The 18,966-nt window shown below is 33.8% G+C and overlaps 1 protein-coding gene across 3 annotated transcripts in view; it reads left to right on the top strand.

Annotated features, from left to right (window-relative positions):
• Positions 1–18,966, top strand: part of COG5 (component of oligomeric golgi complex 5) — a 297,897-nt gene that overhangs the window by 192,664 nt on the left and 86,267 nt on the right. For all 3 annotated transcript variants that reach the window (XM_049096361.1, XM_035701303.1, XM_049096362.1), the window contains one exon: positions 14,547–14,628. In XM_049096361.1, coding sequence (XP_048952318.1) covers positions 14,547–14,628 — 82 coding nt within the window. The remainder of the gene's footprint in view (positions 1–14,546; positions 14,629–18,966) is intronic.

Below are 18,966 nucleotides of genomic sequence, written 5' to 3' on the forward strand. Positions count from 1 at the left end.
CCTTTGCCACACAGAAGTTTTGAAGTTCTATGTAGTTCCATTTGCTTAGTTTTGCTTCCAATGCCTGAAGTTTTGATGTTATATCCATGAAATTACTGCCAAATCCAGTATCATGAAGCTTTTCCCCTGTGTTTTCTAAGTTTTATAATTTGGGGTCTTATATTTAGGGTTTTGATTCATTTTGGATTTTAAATATGGTGTAAGGCAAAGGTCCAGTTTCTTTATTTTGCATGTGGATATCCAGTTTTTTTCAAACAGCTGAACAGACTGTCCTTTCCCCATTTTGTAGCTCTTGCACCCTTGTCAGAGATCATACAACCATGTATGTGAGGATTTATTTCTGGGCTCTCTATTCCATTTGTGTATGTATCTACCTTTATACTAGTACATGTTGTTTTTGTATTAGCTTTGTAATATGTTTTGAACTCAAAGTCTGAGACCTCCAGCTCTGTTTTTCTTTTCTCAAGGTTGTTTTGGCTATTTGGGGTCCTTTGAGATTCCATGTGAAATTAAATTTTCTTTTCTCTTTCTGCTAAATATTCCTTTGGGATTTTTATAGTGATTACATTGAATCTTTAGGTTGCTGTGGATAGTATGGACATTTTAACAGTATTAAGTCTTCCAGGAACACCAGATAATTTTTTGTTTATTTGCATCATCTTTTATTTCTTCCAGCAGTGATTGGTGGTTTTAAGTATATAAATCTTTTACCTCCTTGGTTAAGTTTATTCTGAGCATTTTATTCTTTTTGGTGCTTTTTGAAGTGGGATTACTGTCTGATTACTGTGGGATTACTGATTTCCTCTTCGGATTTTTTTTTTATAAAGCGTGTGCACCTTTTTTTCTTTAAAGATTTTATTTATTTATTCATGAGAGATACAGGCAGAGGAAGAAGCAGGCTCCCTGCGGGGAGCCCCATGTGGGACTCAATCCCAGGACCCTGGGGTCACGATCTGAGCCAAAGGCAAGTGCTCCACCACTGAGCTACCCAAGCATCCCATGATTTCCTCTTCAGATTGTTTATTGTTAGTGTGTAGAAATGCAACTGATACTTATGTGTTGGTTTTGTATTCTGCAAATGAATTAATCTATTCTAACAGTTTTTTTAAATGCACTCTTTAGGGTGTTGTACATACATGGCCATGTACATTTCAGTTTTCTCTTTCCCTCTCAAGGGAGAAGCTGCAAGTCAGAATTTTCCTCCCAGTTCTGAGCTAGCTTGAGAGAGGAGCTGACATGATTGAAATGAAATGGCTTTTCTTACCCTTTCAATGCTTCTCTTCTTGACTTTGAGCTTGTGTGGGGTACTGTGACTCTTCACTGGTTTCTGGAGTTCTGGTAAAGGGGTTTGGACCACAACTGTTATGTCCAACCTTAACTGTTGTTAAGTCTGTTTTTGTGAATAAGAAGAGATGGGTCTTACTATTACACCATCCAGTGACCCTGAATCTCTTGGTTTTTTAGAATAACATATTGACCTGAGTTTTTCTGTTCTTGCTTTTCTCCTTTTTGAAGAAAGAAACAGTAGGCAACTATTTGCCTTACTGTTTGGTTGATACAAAGATGGGAAAAATGGAAAATACAAGCTAGATTACTTCAAAAGTAATTTCACATAGTACATTAGCTATCATGCTAATTCCGTTGACTAGAGAGGATTTAGCCATGCATGTTAATTTGATATTTTAAGGCAAGCATTATATTATTTCAGCTTAATTTATGTCTCTCCTTAATTTAACAACAGAAACTAAAGATCTTTAAAGATCTGCATTTCAACATGAATCAGTGTTTAAGCATATGTCAAGATGCATGCTTTTGTGTATATGTACATATCTGTATGTGAGAAAAAGTGAATAATGAATATGAATGTTTGGATATTCTTAGTCATATTGGTACTAATTTAAGTGATTGTAAAAGAATTCAGGCATTTCTTTATTCTGGGGGATGGGAGAATAAATAAATAACACCACAACTAAAGCCCATAGTAAAATATATTTTTTTCTAACTATATAATTTACCTAAGACATAATATACATCAAACTTAAGACTATAATAAAACTTTTAAAGATATGTGATTTTAAAAGATCTAATGAAATTATTTTTGGTAGAGTCTGGCTTATTTTATATATGAAAAGTTTCAGTTGTTACTATATTTATTTTAGATTATATTTCCATAAAAATGAATTTTCACATTGGGAAGAATCTTTTAACTATAGGAAGCTATATATCTTTTATGGAATCTCATCATTTCCTCAAAGTAAAGAAGAAGCGAAATGGAAAAGTTTAGTAGCTCTTTAAGTAGTTTTATCTACACAGCATATATTTATAAGCAAATGATTACTTTTTGTTAAAATTGTAGTAAAATATTTCAGAATATTAGGAAAATGGAGTATGTCTAAGTCCTTTATTAAATTGTCATTGAATGCCTACCATATTCCATATTCCAGACACTGTGATAGAGATTGGAGATATCAAAATGAACGGAATAGAAACAGGCACTAATTGGGGAAATAAGCATTAAGCAAACAATTGTGTATATATGATGGTTTATAATTATGGTAGCTTACAAAAATTTTCAGGGTTCTATGAAAATGGGTGATGTAACCTCATTAAATGAATTTTAAAAACTTAGATGTTAATAATAAGTTGGCTTGGTGAAAGGGAGAAGTATGCAAAAAGGATAGAACACATCCTTTTCAGAGACTGATAAAAGTCCAGTGCAGCTGGAAGGGGAAGAGCATTCGTAATGTGGCCAGAGTGCCTAGAAGAGGCCATGTACTATTTTACGTATTTTGAACTTTTACATAAACACAAGTGACATGATTCATATTTATAGGTTTTAATGTTAATTACACTGTGGGGGTATAGATTGGAGGGCGCCAACTCTAGAGAAAGGCGGCCTGTTGCAGGAATTCAGAAAGAGATAATAATGAAGGTTGCATTAGTTTCCTAGGGCTGCTGTAACAAAGTTCCACAAACTGAGTGTCGTAACAACAACAAAAAATTATTTTCTCATACCTGGAGGCTGGAAGTCTAAAGTCAGGGTGTTTGGCATTTGGTTCAGTCTGAGTCCCACTGGGGAAGGATCTCTTTTTGTTCCAGTCCCCTCTTTTTGGCTTGTTAATGGCTGTCCTCTTCCTGTGTCTTCATATCATCTTCCTTTCGTATGTGTTTGTGTTCAGTAAGAATACCGGTGGTATTCGATTAGGGTCCATCCTCATGATCCCATTTTAACTTAATCCTTTAAAGACTGTACCTCCCAGTATGGTCACATTCTCAGGTATAGGAAGCTTAGGACTTCAACATAGAGTTTTGTGGGGAACTGACCTGGCTTATTACAATGATTAACATTGATGACAGTGAAAATGGACAGAAATGGACTGATTTGAGGATTACTTAGAAGATAAAACTGATACCGCTTAGTAATGGATTAGAAATAGTGAGATGGGGGAAAAGGTATCAAGATGACACCAAGGGTTCTAGTTTGACAAAAGTTCTGGGAGATAGTAGCAATTTCATTTGGGAGCATAAACTGAGAAACATATTTAAGAGGAAAGATGATGAGGGGCACCTGAGTGGCTCAGTTGGTTAAGTGTCCAACTCTTGATCTCAGCTCAGATCTTGATCTCAAGGTCATGAATTCAAGTCCCACATTGGGCTCCATGCTTGATGTGGAGCCTACATGAAAAATAAAAAGAAAGGAAAGATGATGAGCTCTGTATTAAGGTATTTGTTTATGTGACTTCTACGTGAAGATGACAGTTAAGCATTTTAATATGTGGAACTAAAGCTCAGAAGAGAGGCCTAGACCAGAGACATGAACTCATAGATGGCAACCAAAGCCATGACAATGGATGAAATCGGCTATATAGAGAAAAGAAATGTACCTAAATAGAGTCCAAAGAAAATGCAACTTATAAAATTCATATAAAACCATCTTTTCCAAAGTGGTGTATGCAGTTTGGCTTGGAAAAAGATAGTTATAACTTCTACCTATACATTTAAAAAGTCTTATCCTTTAAATTATTTTATATATTTCATATTATATGTATCTTAACATACTAGTACTTGTATAATTTTAAACAAATAAGTAAATATATTTTAGAGTGGCTATCAACAAATATTTTCCATTGGGTGAGTTTATGAAACACTGCAGCAGAGGAAGCAACAAGGAGTGTCCCAGGAGGAGAATGAAACCAAAGAGAATATGGCAAGGGAAGCTGAGGCACTGGGTTTAAGGCGTGTATGGCTTGTACTAAATCTAGTTTGAAATTTGAAATACTAGTAAATCATGCATTCTCAATGAGGGCAATACTGGCTCTAAGAGGGAGAAATAGTTCTCTTGTTTTGTTTTGTTTTGTTTTGTTTTGTTTTGTAAGGAGTAAAGAGACATAAAAAATCTTAGATATTATATATATATGGTTTGTGGCCTCTAAAGCTCAACCCTGCCCTACAAAATCTTATTTCTTACTAATTTAATTTCTGTTATTAGCAAGAAACTACATTAAATTTAAATTAAGTACATCATAATTCTATAAACATAATATATGTGTTATATATTTGTATGCAATTAATTTAGCTTTTTCTCTTTTAAGGGCAATAATGAAAAAAAATTGAGCAACACAAAAAACTATGTAGAAAGGACTTTAAAACCTTGTAAACCCATGTAAAAGTACTGTAGTTTAACCGAAGTACCGAGTTCCTCTTCTCAAAGGAAGAGTGTGGGATTTGAGTTTGAAGAACTTTACTTTTTTGCCATATTTATTTCAGCATTGTATATTTTACATCAAAAATTTATGCTGTTTATAAATAAATTATATAGGGGTGCCTGTGTGGCTCAGTTGGTTAAGCATCTGCCTTTGGCTCAAGTCAGATCCCAAGATCCTGGAATGGAGCTGCATGTTGGGCTCCCTGCTCAGTGGGGAGCCTCCTCCTCCCTCTCCCTCTACTGCTCCCCTGCTTATGCTCTCTCTCTCTCTCTCTCTCTGTCAAATAAATAAAATCTTAAAAAAAAAATCTTTTAAAGAAAGATTATCCAATTACCTCCCCCCCAAATTAAAATGAATGGAAAAAAGTCATATTTAATCGTATCACCCAGAGATAATCTGTTAATACGTTATATATAGTTTTTCTGTTTAACTGTATACATTTTATATCAAGTCCTACCTTCAAAAGGTATCTGAAATCTACTTTTCACTACCTCCCACTACCACTTTAATCGAATCCCCCATTTTTAAAAACAAAAAGTAGAATGTACCAAAAGTATTATTCTTTTTCTTTGAATAATGTACATATAAAAGCCAGTATTTTGACTTCAGCTAAAATTGTTTTGTATAGACTTTCTCATTTTGCTCTGTAGTGTTCATCTTGAAGTCTCTACTGAATTTGTGTCTGCATTATAATTGACACAACAAAATGTTTCTCCCAGAAGGCTATTTTCCAGTGAAAGAATTTTTCATTGCCTTCTCTTTGCTTCACCAGGATTCCTCTCCTTTGAATCCAGAAGATAATTAAGAGCTACTTTAAAATTCATATATATTTGGTTTCTTTGATCAAGTCTGCAGGCTTTCTTATTTACAACATGATCTCTCCAAAGAGATCTCTGGCACAGAATTTTGCTCAGTCTTTTACTTTCTCTTCTTTTTTGATCTTAACTCCCTCTGCTTCCCTCTGACCTTCTCTTACTAATAATAATAAGCACAGTAATTTATCAACTCTTTATCTAAACTGATCCTTAGAGAAGGAGATCCTCTCATTTCCTCTCAGAGATAGATCTTATCCTCCCACCCACCCCCCCACGGCAGACTTATCCCTCTACTTTTGTTTTATATTCTACATCTTAACCCTCTTCTAGAACGTTCTCTGCTTTCTCCAATACCATCCTTCCCTGGCTACTTCCTCTCAAGGGTCTACTGTTTAAAACCAAAATTAAAATAAAATCCTTGGTCCTCTATCTCCACCTAAGTATTTTTTCCTTTCATGCCCCAGTTTTAGTTAGCTACTTGTGTATCTACTTTCTTATTTCTGTTTTGCTCCAAGCCACTGAAATCAAGCTTCTACTGCTTTGAAACAGTTCTTGTTAAATTCATTCTGATGACCCAACTGCTAAATCATTCTTCTCACTTCTATAACCATCTCTTATTTCACTCTTTTGAGGCAATAACTGCTGCTTCAGCTTAATGTTTTTCTCCTTCATAGGTATTACTTCTCTTCAGAATCCTTCATTGACTCTTCTTCCTCTACCTACCTTTTAAAATAATTTATTTGTAAAATTTCAGGCCTACACAAAGTAGAGAGCCGAGTACAGGAGAGTGATCAATAGTGTTATCATCCAGCTTCAGCAGTTACTAACTTATGACCAATTTTTTTTTTTTTTTTTGTAACTGTCTACACCTACTCCTTTCTCTCTACTCTGAATTATTTCCTCTTCCAACCTTTAAATAATGTTTTTCTTCTGGGTCCCATCCTCAACATTTTTTCCTTCTCATGCTACATGCAATCAGAAAAGCTCACACATGCTAACTAACAATTGCTACAACCCCCAAATGCTAATAACACCTAAATCTATTTTTTCAGCTTCCATCTTGTTCTTAAGCAAGAGATTCATATTTACCAGCTTAGATCATCTTCACTTGGATGCTTCATAGATTCTAGAAGCATAAGTCTAAATGAGTTAATCTTTCTCTACCTACCTGCTGCCCTGTCTAAAATTCCATTTTGGTTGATCAGTCTCCCAACTTCTTAGTCCTATACAGATATATTTAGTCCTAGCCCTTCATAAATATTTTTAATTGCTCATCAAGTCCTATCTGTTTTCCTGCTGATATAGTAAGCCTACATTTTTTTTTCCAGCAAATTTATAACTGATCTTACCTGCAGGCTCACCACCACCCCACATATTGTTCATCTTCTGCATTATTACCAGAGTGATTTACCTAAAATACAAGTTTAATCATGGTATTCTCCCATTAAAATCCTTAAATATTTCACTGGTATCTACATGATGAATTAAGATACTTCTGGATTTGGTTCTTGTCTTTTTCTGAATGCTCACTGTACATTCAGAGAGGAGAAGATGCTTTTCACTGGGCAGCTGGCTAGCTCAGTTGGTAGAACATGTGACTCCTGATCTCAAGATTGTGAGTTTGAGCCCCAGGTTGGGTGTAGATAGAGGTTACTTAAAAATAAAAAAAATATATTTAAAAAAACAGAAAGAAAATACTTTTTACATCTTTAGGCTCTATTCATCCCTCTGTCTGGAATTTTCTCTCCTCATCTCTTCTTCCCATCTGTATGGTAAATTACAGTCTTCCTTGGAATCTAGCTCAAGATATCCTGACTCTTCTTAATAATAAATTCTATAAATTATTATTATCCCTATTGTTTACATAGCTTACAAGCTCAGAAAGATAAAGGACCTGCCCAAGGTTACAGAGCTAGTATATTGCAGACCTTGGGTATAAGTCAAGGCTATTTTATTTCAGAGCCCATACCCTTTCACCACACCTGAATGCAAGAATGTTTACTTGAAGGTTTGGGCCTTATTACTGTGTGCAATAAGGTACAATCAAGTACATTTTATCAAGAAAACCCATGGTAGTTGCCATGTTATAAAGATAAACTGGATAATATCTGCTTTAAAATCACTTTTATCCAGATGTTATTCTAAGTTTCTCTCTGTATATTTAATCAGGTCAAAATTAGTGACAAAAGCAGCCAAAGTGCTGTTCTAAAATAACATATTCATCTAACATAAATGTTTTAGAATTCCTGTATATTTTATTTTTATACTTCTAACTGAGAAACAAGCCAAGGGTTTTTTTAAGTTGCAAACATTTCCCAAAAATTATCTGATAACATGATTGCACTGAACTAAAATGAAAGTGAAAGTGCTGTGGTCTGAGTGTTTCTGTCCCCATAAAATTCGTACATTGAAATCCTAACCCCCAATGTGTGAGGCCTTTAGGAAGTGTGATTAGGTCATGAAGGTAGAGGCTTCACAATAAAGAGATCCCAGAGAGCTAGCTCCTCTCTTCTACCATATGAAGTTATAGTGTAAACAGCCCTCTGTAAGGAACAAGGTCCTTACTAGACAGTAAATCTGCCAGGACTTTGATCTTGGACTTCTGCCTCTCAAACTGTGAGAAAAATATTTGTGTTATTTTTAAGTCATCAAATTTATGGCATTTTGATTACAGCAGTCCAAAGTAAGACAGTATTGGATGTAGGTTATAAATAGATGAATATCAAATATCCTTCCAGTTGAAATCTTGTTGAATTATTAAAATCTAGTAGAATTTTGTTTCAACATACTTAGTAGCAATTATGTGACATACTAATTTGATTTGAAAGTGTAGGTAAAATTATTTTTTTATATATCTGTATATTTTCCTATTTTTTGCAGGTGGTTCTATTTGTAACATATTGTGGCTTTGACAATAAAATTTTTGATAATTATTTGATAAATAAAATTAATATATTTTTATATTTTGGAAGAATTATATAATATGTGTGTATGCACATCATATACCTATACAGAAGCATATATACATATATAAAAACTCTTTGTTGTACTGTCTTACCCCCAAATCTACATTTTCATTATTATCTTCCACATTTTTTCCATCTGAATCTACCTCATCTTTTTTTTATCTTTCTGAAGCACTTTGCATGTCCTTTCTTATTCCAACAACTGTGTATCCTTTTTAGTGTACCTCTTTGATAACTGACTCTAGTTCTTAGTATGACAATTATATATTATATATATATAGAAAGATTATATATATATATATATATATATATATATATATATATATATATATAGAAAAAGAGAGAGAGAGAGAGGGGAAGATTTAAAGAATTGACTCAGATTTTGGAGGCTGATAAGTCCCAACATCTCAATCAGTAGGATGGAAACCCAGGAGAATTGACAGTGTAGTTCCACTCTGAAACCAAAGGCTTGAGACCCAGGAGAGCCAATAGTATATAGTTCTGGCCCAAGAGTCTCCAGGCTGAAGACCCAGGAAGAGCTGCTCTTTCAGTTTGAGTCATAAAGCAGGAGGAAAAAATAAACAAAAAACAAAAACCCTGATATTCCAGCTTGAAAAAGTCAAGCACAAAGAATTCTCTCTTAACCTTTTAAAAAAAAATATCTTTTAGGCCTTCAACTGATTGGGTAAGACCCACCCACATTAGAGAGGGCATTCTGCTTCTCTCGTTCTACCCATTCAGCTGTTAAACTCATCTATAACCCCCCTAACAAACACACCAAAAGTGTGAAGACTAAATACCGGGGGCACCCAGTAGGCAATTAAATTGACCCATAGAAATGGCCATCACAACAATAGTAGGTAGTACTATGTGGTAGTCACTGGGAGATACAGTGAGACATATTAGTTATTTTGTTTGATTTTATACTACAAAGAATATTAGCAGTGTTGACAAATATTCTGTACTTATTCTGACAGGTACCATTTTAAGCACTTTGTCGGAATTAACCCATTGAATCTTCCCGATGGATGGACGAATGGGTTTCCATTTCATAGACGAGGATACTGAAGAATAGAGATATTAACTTACCCACAGTCACAGTTAGTCAGTGATAGGGTCTGGCTCCAGAGTTTCTCTTCTTAACCACTACTCTTTCTTTTACTCACACAGGAAAATATCAATATGATGGGGAATATGGGATGCTAGAGAAGTATATAACAGAGTGTGTCAAACCTAGGGGAACCAAGAGAGGAGGCACCTAAACTGAACTGTGAAGAAGGTGCAGGTTTTTAAAAGCTGCTAAAACTAAGACTATGAAAGAACCTTCAAGAACCTGAAAGGATTTGAATATGGTTGAATCTTTGACCTCAGTGGTATGAAACAGGAAATATAGGCTGAGAAAATCAAGTCATAAAGTCTTTGTAAGTCAAGGAGGAATAACACTTTTATTTATTTTTTTTAAAGATTTTATTTATTCATAGAGACACAGAGAAAGAGAGAGAGGCAGAGACGCAGGCAGAGGGAGAAGCAGGCTCCGTGCAGGGAACCCAACGTGGGACTCTATCCCAGGTCTCCAGGATCACACCCCGGGCTGCAGGTGGCGCTAAACAGCCACCTGGGCTGCCCAGGAATAACACTTTTAATATATCAAACAGAACTGAGATCGAATCTCAGTTCTACTACTTTCTATTTAATTCTAAGTAGGTCATCTTATCTTTTTGAGCTCCTATTTTCTTTCTAGAAAGGGACTAAGAATGCCTTCTTTTGAGATTTTTCATTCACCCAATAAATATTTATTATGTGTCTGTTATGTCTGGGTCATGTTCTCATTGCTGAAATTGCAGTGGTAAAACAGACAAAAATGGTGCTTCTGCTGACCTGGAGTTTACATTTTAGGGGTTGTTTTAAGGTTTAAATGAGATAACATCCCATAATACCTATTACATAATGCACATTCAAAAAATGTCAATGTCTTGGCCAAAGTTTGTCTGGGTTCTCTGAGTTAAAAGTTAACTATGGATTTCAAGTTTTGAGTGACTCAGAGTCACTAAGAACAAAGAAGTAGCCAATTATTTGGGACTCAATATTTTCTTTCAATAGGATATGTCAAGGAATTAGAAATTTTCTTGTTTATTTTGGCAATTTCTCTAAAGCCCTAAAGAATTTCTGCCTTTTCTAGAAATCTGTTTCAGTAGTTCTATGGAGTTATAAAAGATGATTTACCTCAAAGGAATCTATGGTTAATTGTAGGAATAATGACACATCTGAAAGAAATACAAGAAAAAAAAACCTCTAGGGGAGATAAAAACAAATGCAAATAATCCACAGAACAAAAACAGAAAACCAAGGAAATGCAAAGAAGCGTAAAATGAAATGATAAAAGCAAGAACAACATATTAGGTAAACATATTTGGTTTGTAATTTCTTATTAAAAGACAAAAATTGCATTTAAAAATAAAATCATTATTTATGAATCACATCAAAAGCAAACAATATAGAGTAAAAATAAATGGAGTGACAAACATTTCTCAAATGAAACAGTGGCAGTATTAACTTCAGATAAAAGATGCTAGATAGAATAAAGAAGGTCACACAAATTATATGTCACCAATCTCTTCAACAAATGATGCTGTGAAAAACTGGGTATCCTTGTACAAAAGAGATAAAGGGACCCTTACGTTACACCATATACAAAAATTAATTGAAAATGATTTAAAGTCTTAAGTGTAAAACCTAAAGTTATAAAACTCCTGAAAGAAACCATAAGGAGAAGTCTTCAGGAAATTGGATTTGGTAGTGATTTCATGACACCCAAATCACAGGCAACAAAAGCAAAAATAGACCAAAGGGACCACATTAAACTTCAGAACTTCTGTGTGACAAAGGAAATAATCAACGAAATGAAAATGCAACATACAGAGTAATTGTAAGCCATAGGTCAGATAAGAATTGATGTCCAGAATATGTAAAGAATTCCCTCAACAACAGCAAAAATAAAACTGCGTTTTAAAAATGTCTAAAAAAGGACTTGAGTAGACATTTCTCCAAAGATAGGATAGAAATAGTCAACAGGCTTATGAAAAGATGCCCAGCATCGCTCATCATCAGGAAATGCAAATCGAAATAATAAGATATCACCTTGCATTCATCAGAGAACAGTGTATTGGTGAGGATAAGGAAACACTGGTACTTCAGTGTATTGTTGATGAGAATGTAAATGGCACAGCTGTTGAGGAAAATAGTATGAGAAGTTCCTTAGAAATTGAAAAATGGAATTACCATATGATCCAGCAATGTCACTCCTGGTGATATATATCCAAAAGAATTGAAAACAGGATGTGGAAGAGATATCTACTCACCTGTGTTTCATTGCACCATTATTCATAATAGCCAAGAGACAGACACAGTCTTAGTGTCCATTGATGGATGAATGGATAAAGAGAGTATCACACACCAAAGAATATTATTCAGCCTTAAAAAAAGGAAATCCTGTTGCATGCTACAATATGGGTGAAACTTGAGGGCATTGGGATAAATAAACCATTCAAAAAAAAAAAATATCCCACTTACATGAGGTATACCAAAGTAGTTACACTCTTAGAAAATGAAAGTAGATAAATAGGTGGTTGGTAGGATGGGTGGTTGGAGAAAGAAAAGAGTTCAATAAGTATAGCATTTCAGTTTTGCAAGATGAAAAATTTCTACAGGTCTGTTGTACAATAAGCTACATAGAGTTAACACTATTGTATGCATAAAGAGAGTTAAGATAGTAAATTTTGTGTTTTTATTTTTTTTTAAGATTTTATTTTTAAAAATAATCTCTGTATGCAACATGGGGCTCAAACTTACAACCCCAAGGTCAGGAGTCGCATGCTCTACTCATTGAACCAGCCAGGCAGTCCTAAATTTTGTGGTTTTTTAATTAACACTTTGTGCATCATTTTCTATGAATTTTTTTTAAATATGAGGTTTGGGTATTAAGTATTTTATTAAAGGTTATTAATTGCCTTGAATTCACTTAGCTAAATTATTCTGTGGATTTCCTTATTGGAGACAAAAATAATACTTATATTGTGGACATAAATCCTATTTGTTTAGATAATTCAAATAATTGTTTCAATATCCTGTTGAAATCAATTTGCGTTCATGTCTGAGAATTTTGTGTTTGTATTCTTAAGACTGACCCAAGTATGTGTGCGTAGAATTAGTCATCAGATTTTCTTTATCTAGAGGAAAAAGCTTTCAGTTTTTCACCATTTGGCTGTACTTGCTGGGCTTTTTATATATGGCCTTTATTATGTTGAGATGATTTCTGTTCTTAGCTTTTTGAGTGATTTTATCATGAAAACATGTTGGATTTTGTCAGATGCTTACTAATACACATCAATTGAGAAGGTCACGTGTTTTGTCCTTCATTCTGTTAATATTTTTTTAAAGTTTTTTTTAATGTAAAAACATTTCCTTTAAGGTACATGATATCCAGTATACTTATTACATAGAATCTTGAGACTCTGAATCTATTTTCTGATCAATGTGTAAGAAGTGAACAATTATTTGATTTGCCTTTTTTTATGGTATACAATACTCAGTTGAATTCAAAGCAAAAAATTTATTAAAGAAACAAATAATGAAAATAGAAGTATGTATGTATGGGTATAAAAGTAAGATATCAGTACTTTTCATTACTTATTTTTTCATTTATAACCTTGAAAATTGGAATTTAAAAAAAAGAAAATTGGAATTTTATTTGTTGTAAGCACAAAACTAAACCAATTAGAGCTTTTTCATTTTTATGACATATTTAAATATTAGATACATTTTATTAATGTTATTAGGGCTAAGCATATGAATTGTCATTTTTGTCCTTCAAAAGTAGAATATTAGCGATTTGATATTGTATACCACACATATAAAAATATCTTAAAAATACTTGGTAAAATTTCTAGAAGTATGAATCGGTTTTAAGAGTATTAAAGTATTTTATCTTCTTTTAATAAATGATACTTGAACTAATATTTCTCTTTTTAGTAATTACTTTCTAAAACATTTATTCAAAGTTGAATGAAGTATTGTTCTGAGTAGTAGTAATTTCTGTGACTTTTAACTTTTTTTTTAACTGGGGCACCCAGGTGGCTCAATTAAGTGCCTAACTCTTGGTTTCAGCTCAGGTCATGATCTCATGGGTCGTGGGATCAAGCCCCAAGTCAGGCTCCTCACTCAGCAGGGAGTCTGCTTGACAGATTTTCCCCCTCTACTCTTCCCCTGCTCATTCTCTCACTCTCTGTCTCAATAAATAAATACATCTAAACATTTTTTTAGCTGTATTTATACTTTAGGCAGTTCTCTCTTGTAATTGATGGATTATACTCTGGTGCTCATTCCGGATCTAAGCTTGCTTTGTTCATCATTTTGTTATGGTCACACAATTATCTTCTGCATATGTAAGGAAGATGGTAATAATTATATAATAATAACTAAATTCACTGAGGGCTTATTATATATTAGGGACTGTCCGGACACTTTTGTAAAATTTTTAATCCTCAAAATAATATTGCAGTGAAATGTAGGTACTGTTATCATCACCATTTTATAGATGGAAGGAGGCTCAGAATGATTAAACAACTTGCCCAAGTTCACACAGCAGAGAAGCATGATAACCGATTACTTGAACATGAGAACATGAGACATAATTTGATTCATCTATGTATTTCTTTTTTTAAAATGTAAATTCAGTTAGCCCACATATATAGTACATTGTTACTTTCAGATGTAGTGTTCAGTAATTCATTAGTTGCATATAACACCCAGTGCTCATTGCATCACCCTATTGCCCCATCCCTCCACCCACCTCCCCTCTAGCAACTGTCATTTTGTTTACTATAGTTAGGAGTTTGAAGTCATCTATATATTTCTATTCAGTGACTTAATAATACCATTGTTTGATAATTAGATATCTTAGAAAAGTTCACTTAAATGCATTTTTAATAAATTTTTAATATATTTTCTTATCCATTACAATTTTTAATAATTAATGAATACATCCTCATTTTGGGTCATAGGATGGACAACCTGAAATTTTGTACACTTTTTGGAATTCAGTTACTCAAGCACTTTCTTCTCAATTTCGCATGGCTACAGATTGTAAGTATGCTATTTATTTTGCAATTTCATTCAAGGTTTTCCAAATGCCTTAAAATGTAATGTCAAATTTTGCTTTATTGATTTATAAAATACAGCTTTTTAAAACTCATTGGCTGTCATTTTTTATGTTAGCCATATATTCAGTTTTATAAACAATAAGTTAATTTTTATGTTTTTTATAATTGGCTTGTGGAATAAAATTCTCTAGAAGAATGAGTGAATTCTCCATAATTCAAACATAGAGAAACTCTGAAGTTTTCCTATGTAAAGGATGTAAAGCAATTGATACTGAAGAATTAGTTGATGCTTAATAGAATTACTTTCTAACTAAAAGGTATTAAAATACAAGACTTCATAGTTTACTTATTAAAAATGATGATTTGATGAACAGATTAAATGCCTTCATCATGAATTAAAAGTTGCTTATTCAAACATGATCCCCAAAATTTGTTAATTTTTTTTTTTTTTGTCATGAAATAATGGTACTGCCTGCCTAATCAGTGAATGTAAAAGAGTTTTAGGAGTTTGTGTATAAATTCTTATTTACTAATGTTACCAAAAGTACCTAGTAGATGTAAACACTGTTTAGTCACTGGCAATCCAGAGTTGAATAAACCATACTACCTGCCTCCCTACTATATTTTTTTCTTTTTAAGAGAGAAAGGGAGGGAGCGGCGGCAGAGAGAGGAGAGAGAGAATCTTAAGGAGGCTCTACACCTAGTGTGGAGCCCCATGCAGAGCTCGATCTTACAGGCATAAGCCTGGAGTAGGGCTTGATCTTATAACACATAGGTGAAGACCTGAACTAAAATCAAGAGTCAGACACTTCAGTGACTGAGCCATCCAGGTGCCCCTGCCTCCCTACTGCTATTTCTAAGGAAGTAAGCAGCCAGGCAGTGACCATAGAGGATGTCTTCATTGGTGTGGCCAAATAGAGCCTAAGCAGAGGGTGGATTTAGGACTGATTCACTCCATTTACTTCTACAGATTGCACTACTCTGAGAATGTTGTGCATCTCCCTGCATAGGTATCTATTTTGGTCAGCTTTTTGAGATACAACTTATATACAGTAAAATTCACCAATTATAAGCAGAAAATTCCATGAGTTTTAACAGTCATTTTTATCCTTTTACCTACCACCACAATGAAGATAGAAAACATTTCTGTCACTCCCCACATTTCCCACAGGTGCTTTTGTAATCACCTCCTCCCAGCTCTTGGTTCCTGGCAGGTAATGATCTGCTGTCAGTGTAAGCTTTCCCTAGCTTTTTGTAAAACTGGTGTCACACAGGCTGTGTTCTTTCTTTTTTTTTTTTTTTTTTTTTTTTTTATTTATGATAGTCACAGAGAGAGAGAGAGGCAGAGACACAGGCAGAGGGAGAAGCAGGCTCCATGCACCGGGAGCCTGATGTGGGATTCGATCCCGGGTCTCCAGGATCACGCCCTGGGCCAAAGGCAGGCGCCAAACCGCTGCGCCACCCAGGGATCCCGGCTGTGTTCTTTCATATCAGCATAATTACTGCAAGATTCATCCATGTTGTTGCATTTACCAATGGTCTCTTTTTATTGCTGATCATATTCCCTTGTATAGATTATACAACAGTTTGTTTATCCATTCCCCAGATGGGAGACAACTGGATTATCACAAATAAAACTACTGCAGTTGTTCACATAGAAGTCATTTGTAGGGATCCCTGGGTGGTGCAGCGGTTTGGCGCCTGCCTGTGGCCCAGGGCGCGATCCTGGAGACCTGGGATCGAATCCCACATCGGGCTCCCGGTGCATGGAGCCTGCTTCTCCCTCTGCCTGTGTCTCTGCCGCTCTCTGTGTCATTCATGAGTAAATAACTGAGTGATGATCATAAAAGGGTAGAATCTTTGCAGTGCCTTTTGTAGCATAGAGGGTACCTATGAAAATATTTTTTCCATATAGACTTTCGCTGGTTATCTAATGGGAAAACTTATTTTCATTTTGCAAAAGGAAAATGTTTCAAGTTTGAAAACACGTGGTCATGAGTATTTTGCTATCGAACAGATATATTTTAAAACATAACCAACATCTGTTCAAGAATAGTGTGATAGCTTAGAACAGTGGGAAAATTATTACTTCTCAAAACACCTTATGATATGGAGATAAAAGTGCATGAAAACTGGTATTTAGGGACGCCTGGGTGGCTCAGTGGTTGAGCATCTATCTTCAGCTTCAGGGTGTGATCTTGGAGACCTGGGATCAAGTTCCATGTCGGGCTCCCTGCATGGAGCCTGCTTCTCCCTCTACCTGTGTCTCTGCCTCTCTCTGTGTCTCACATGAATAAATAAATAAAATCTTAAAAAAAAAAAGAATTATATGATGAATCTACAGATCAATTTGTGATAATTCACATCTCAACAATATTGAGTCTTTAATCTGTGAGTGTATATATCTTCCTATTGATCTTGGTCTCATGTCAGTGCTATATAGTTTTTAGTGTGCAGGTCTAGCAGCTCTTTTCTTAAATTTATTACTATTTCATATATTTCAGTGCTACTGTAAATGGTATTTTAAAAATTTTACAAGTGTTCATTATTAGAATATAGAAATAAAATTGACTTTCATGTACTATCCCTTATATCTTTGACTTTGCTACCCATACTTATTAGTGTAGTAGTTTTTGGAGATTTCTTAATGTTTTCTATGTTGATAATCATACAGTTTACAAATAAAGACAGTTTTACTTCTTTTCTGGCTTCCTTTCATTTTTTCCCCTTGGTTAGCACTTGCAGTAGTGTAGAACTGAAGTAGTTTCTGCCTTGTTTACAATCTTAGAAAGCATGTAGTCCACCTTTAATATCTTAACAGCAGGTTTTTCAGTGATGCCATTAATCAGGTTGAGGAAGGTTACCTTCCATTTCTAGTTTTTTGAGAGTTTTGAGTTTTTTTTTATATTGCTGTTAATTTTCTTACAGTGCTTTTCTGCATGCATTTAGATGATCAAATAGATTTAGTTATTTTAATGTGTTAATACCTTGTATTCTTGGATAAATCCCACACGGTCATGATATATTATCTTATTTATATGTTGTTGATTTCAAACTGATAAATAAGTGTAAAGTTTTTTGAATGTGTGTATAAGATATTAATCTTTAGTTTCTTAATGTCTTTTTCCATTATGAGTATCAGGGTAATGCTAACACCACAGAATAAGTGGAAAAGTATTACATCCTCTTCAGCTTTCTCAAGCTGTTGATGTAAAATTGGCATTAATCCTCTTTAAATGTTTGGTAGAATTTACCAAGGAAGTCATCTGGGCTTGGAATTTTCTTGGTGGGAAGATTTTAACTACAAATTCAACTATTTTCTTAGATAAAGGATTATTCCATTATTTCTTCTTGGGTAAGCGTTGGTGGTTTATATCTTTCAAAGAATTTATCCAGTTCATTGAAGTTTTCTAATTTATTGGCATAAAGTTGCTTGCAATGATTTCTTAATTACCCTTTGAATGTATGTGGAATATGATTAATGTTCTGTATTCCTGATATCATTAGTTTCTCCTTTTTTTCCTAATAATTAAAAGTAGAGGTTTATTAGTTATATTTATCTTCTCAGAAAACATTTGGTTTCATTGATTTTTGTCTTTTTTATTTTCAATTTCACTGATTTCTGCTCTTGTGTTTATTGTTTATTATTTATTTGCTTTGCTTTAGGTTTGATTTGCTCATTTTATTAAGATTAAGTTTAGATCATTGACTTAAACCTTCCTTTTGTAATTTGTTTACACTGCAAATTTATCTATAAACAGTATTTTAGCTGCATGCCACTTTACTATTTTTCCAAACATCTGGAAGAGTTGGAATAGTGAAAAAGCATCTATATATCTATACCTTTGATTTAGTATTTAACAGTTTTCCCGCTAAATGAGCATTTTGAGATTGATGTGTTTGAAATTTAAAATTCATAAAAAATAAAATTAAAAAATAAATTTAAAATTTATGAATGATTTTAGTAGGTAGTTTTTCAAATATTCAGATACAATATTATGTAAATATAGACTTTCAATAGTTTTTCACACCATGTATGAAAGTAATGGGTTTTCATGAAAACAATAATCACCATGAAGTTTTCTTTAATATTTAACTTTTTAAATCATAAGTCAATTGCATTTAATGGAATGCATGTACTAATATACTAGAAATAAAATACAAGAATGTAAATTTACCCACAAAATATGTAAGCATAATTACAAAATTGATTAAAAACTCAGTTTTTAGGCTAATGTGAAAACTAATGTGAAAAGCTCATTTATGGCTGTTGCAAAGTATCTGTTTTTAAGCATTTATTAAAAGTGTACTTGGGGCACCT

Source organism: Canis lupus, chromosome 18 (genome assembly GCF_003254725.2).
Source record: "Canis lupus dingo isolate Sandy chromosome 18, ASM325472v2, whole genome shotgun sequence".
Lineage (NCBI taxonomy): Eukaryota > Metazoa > Chordata > Mammalia > Carnivora > Canidae > Canis > Canis lupus.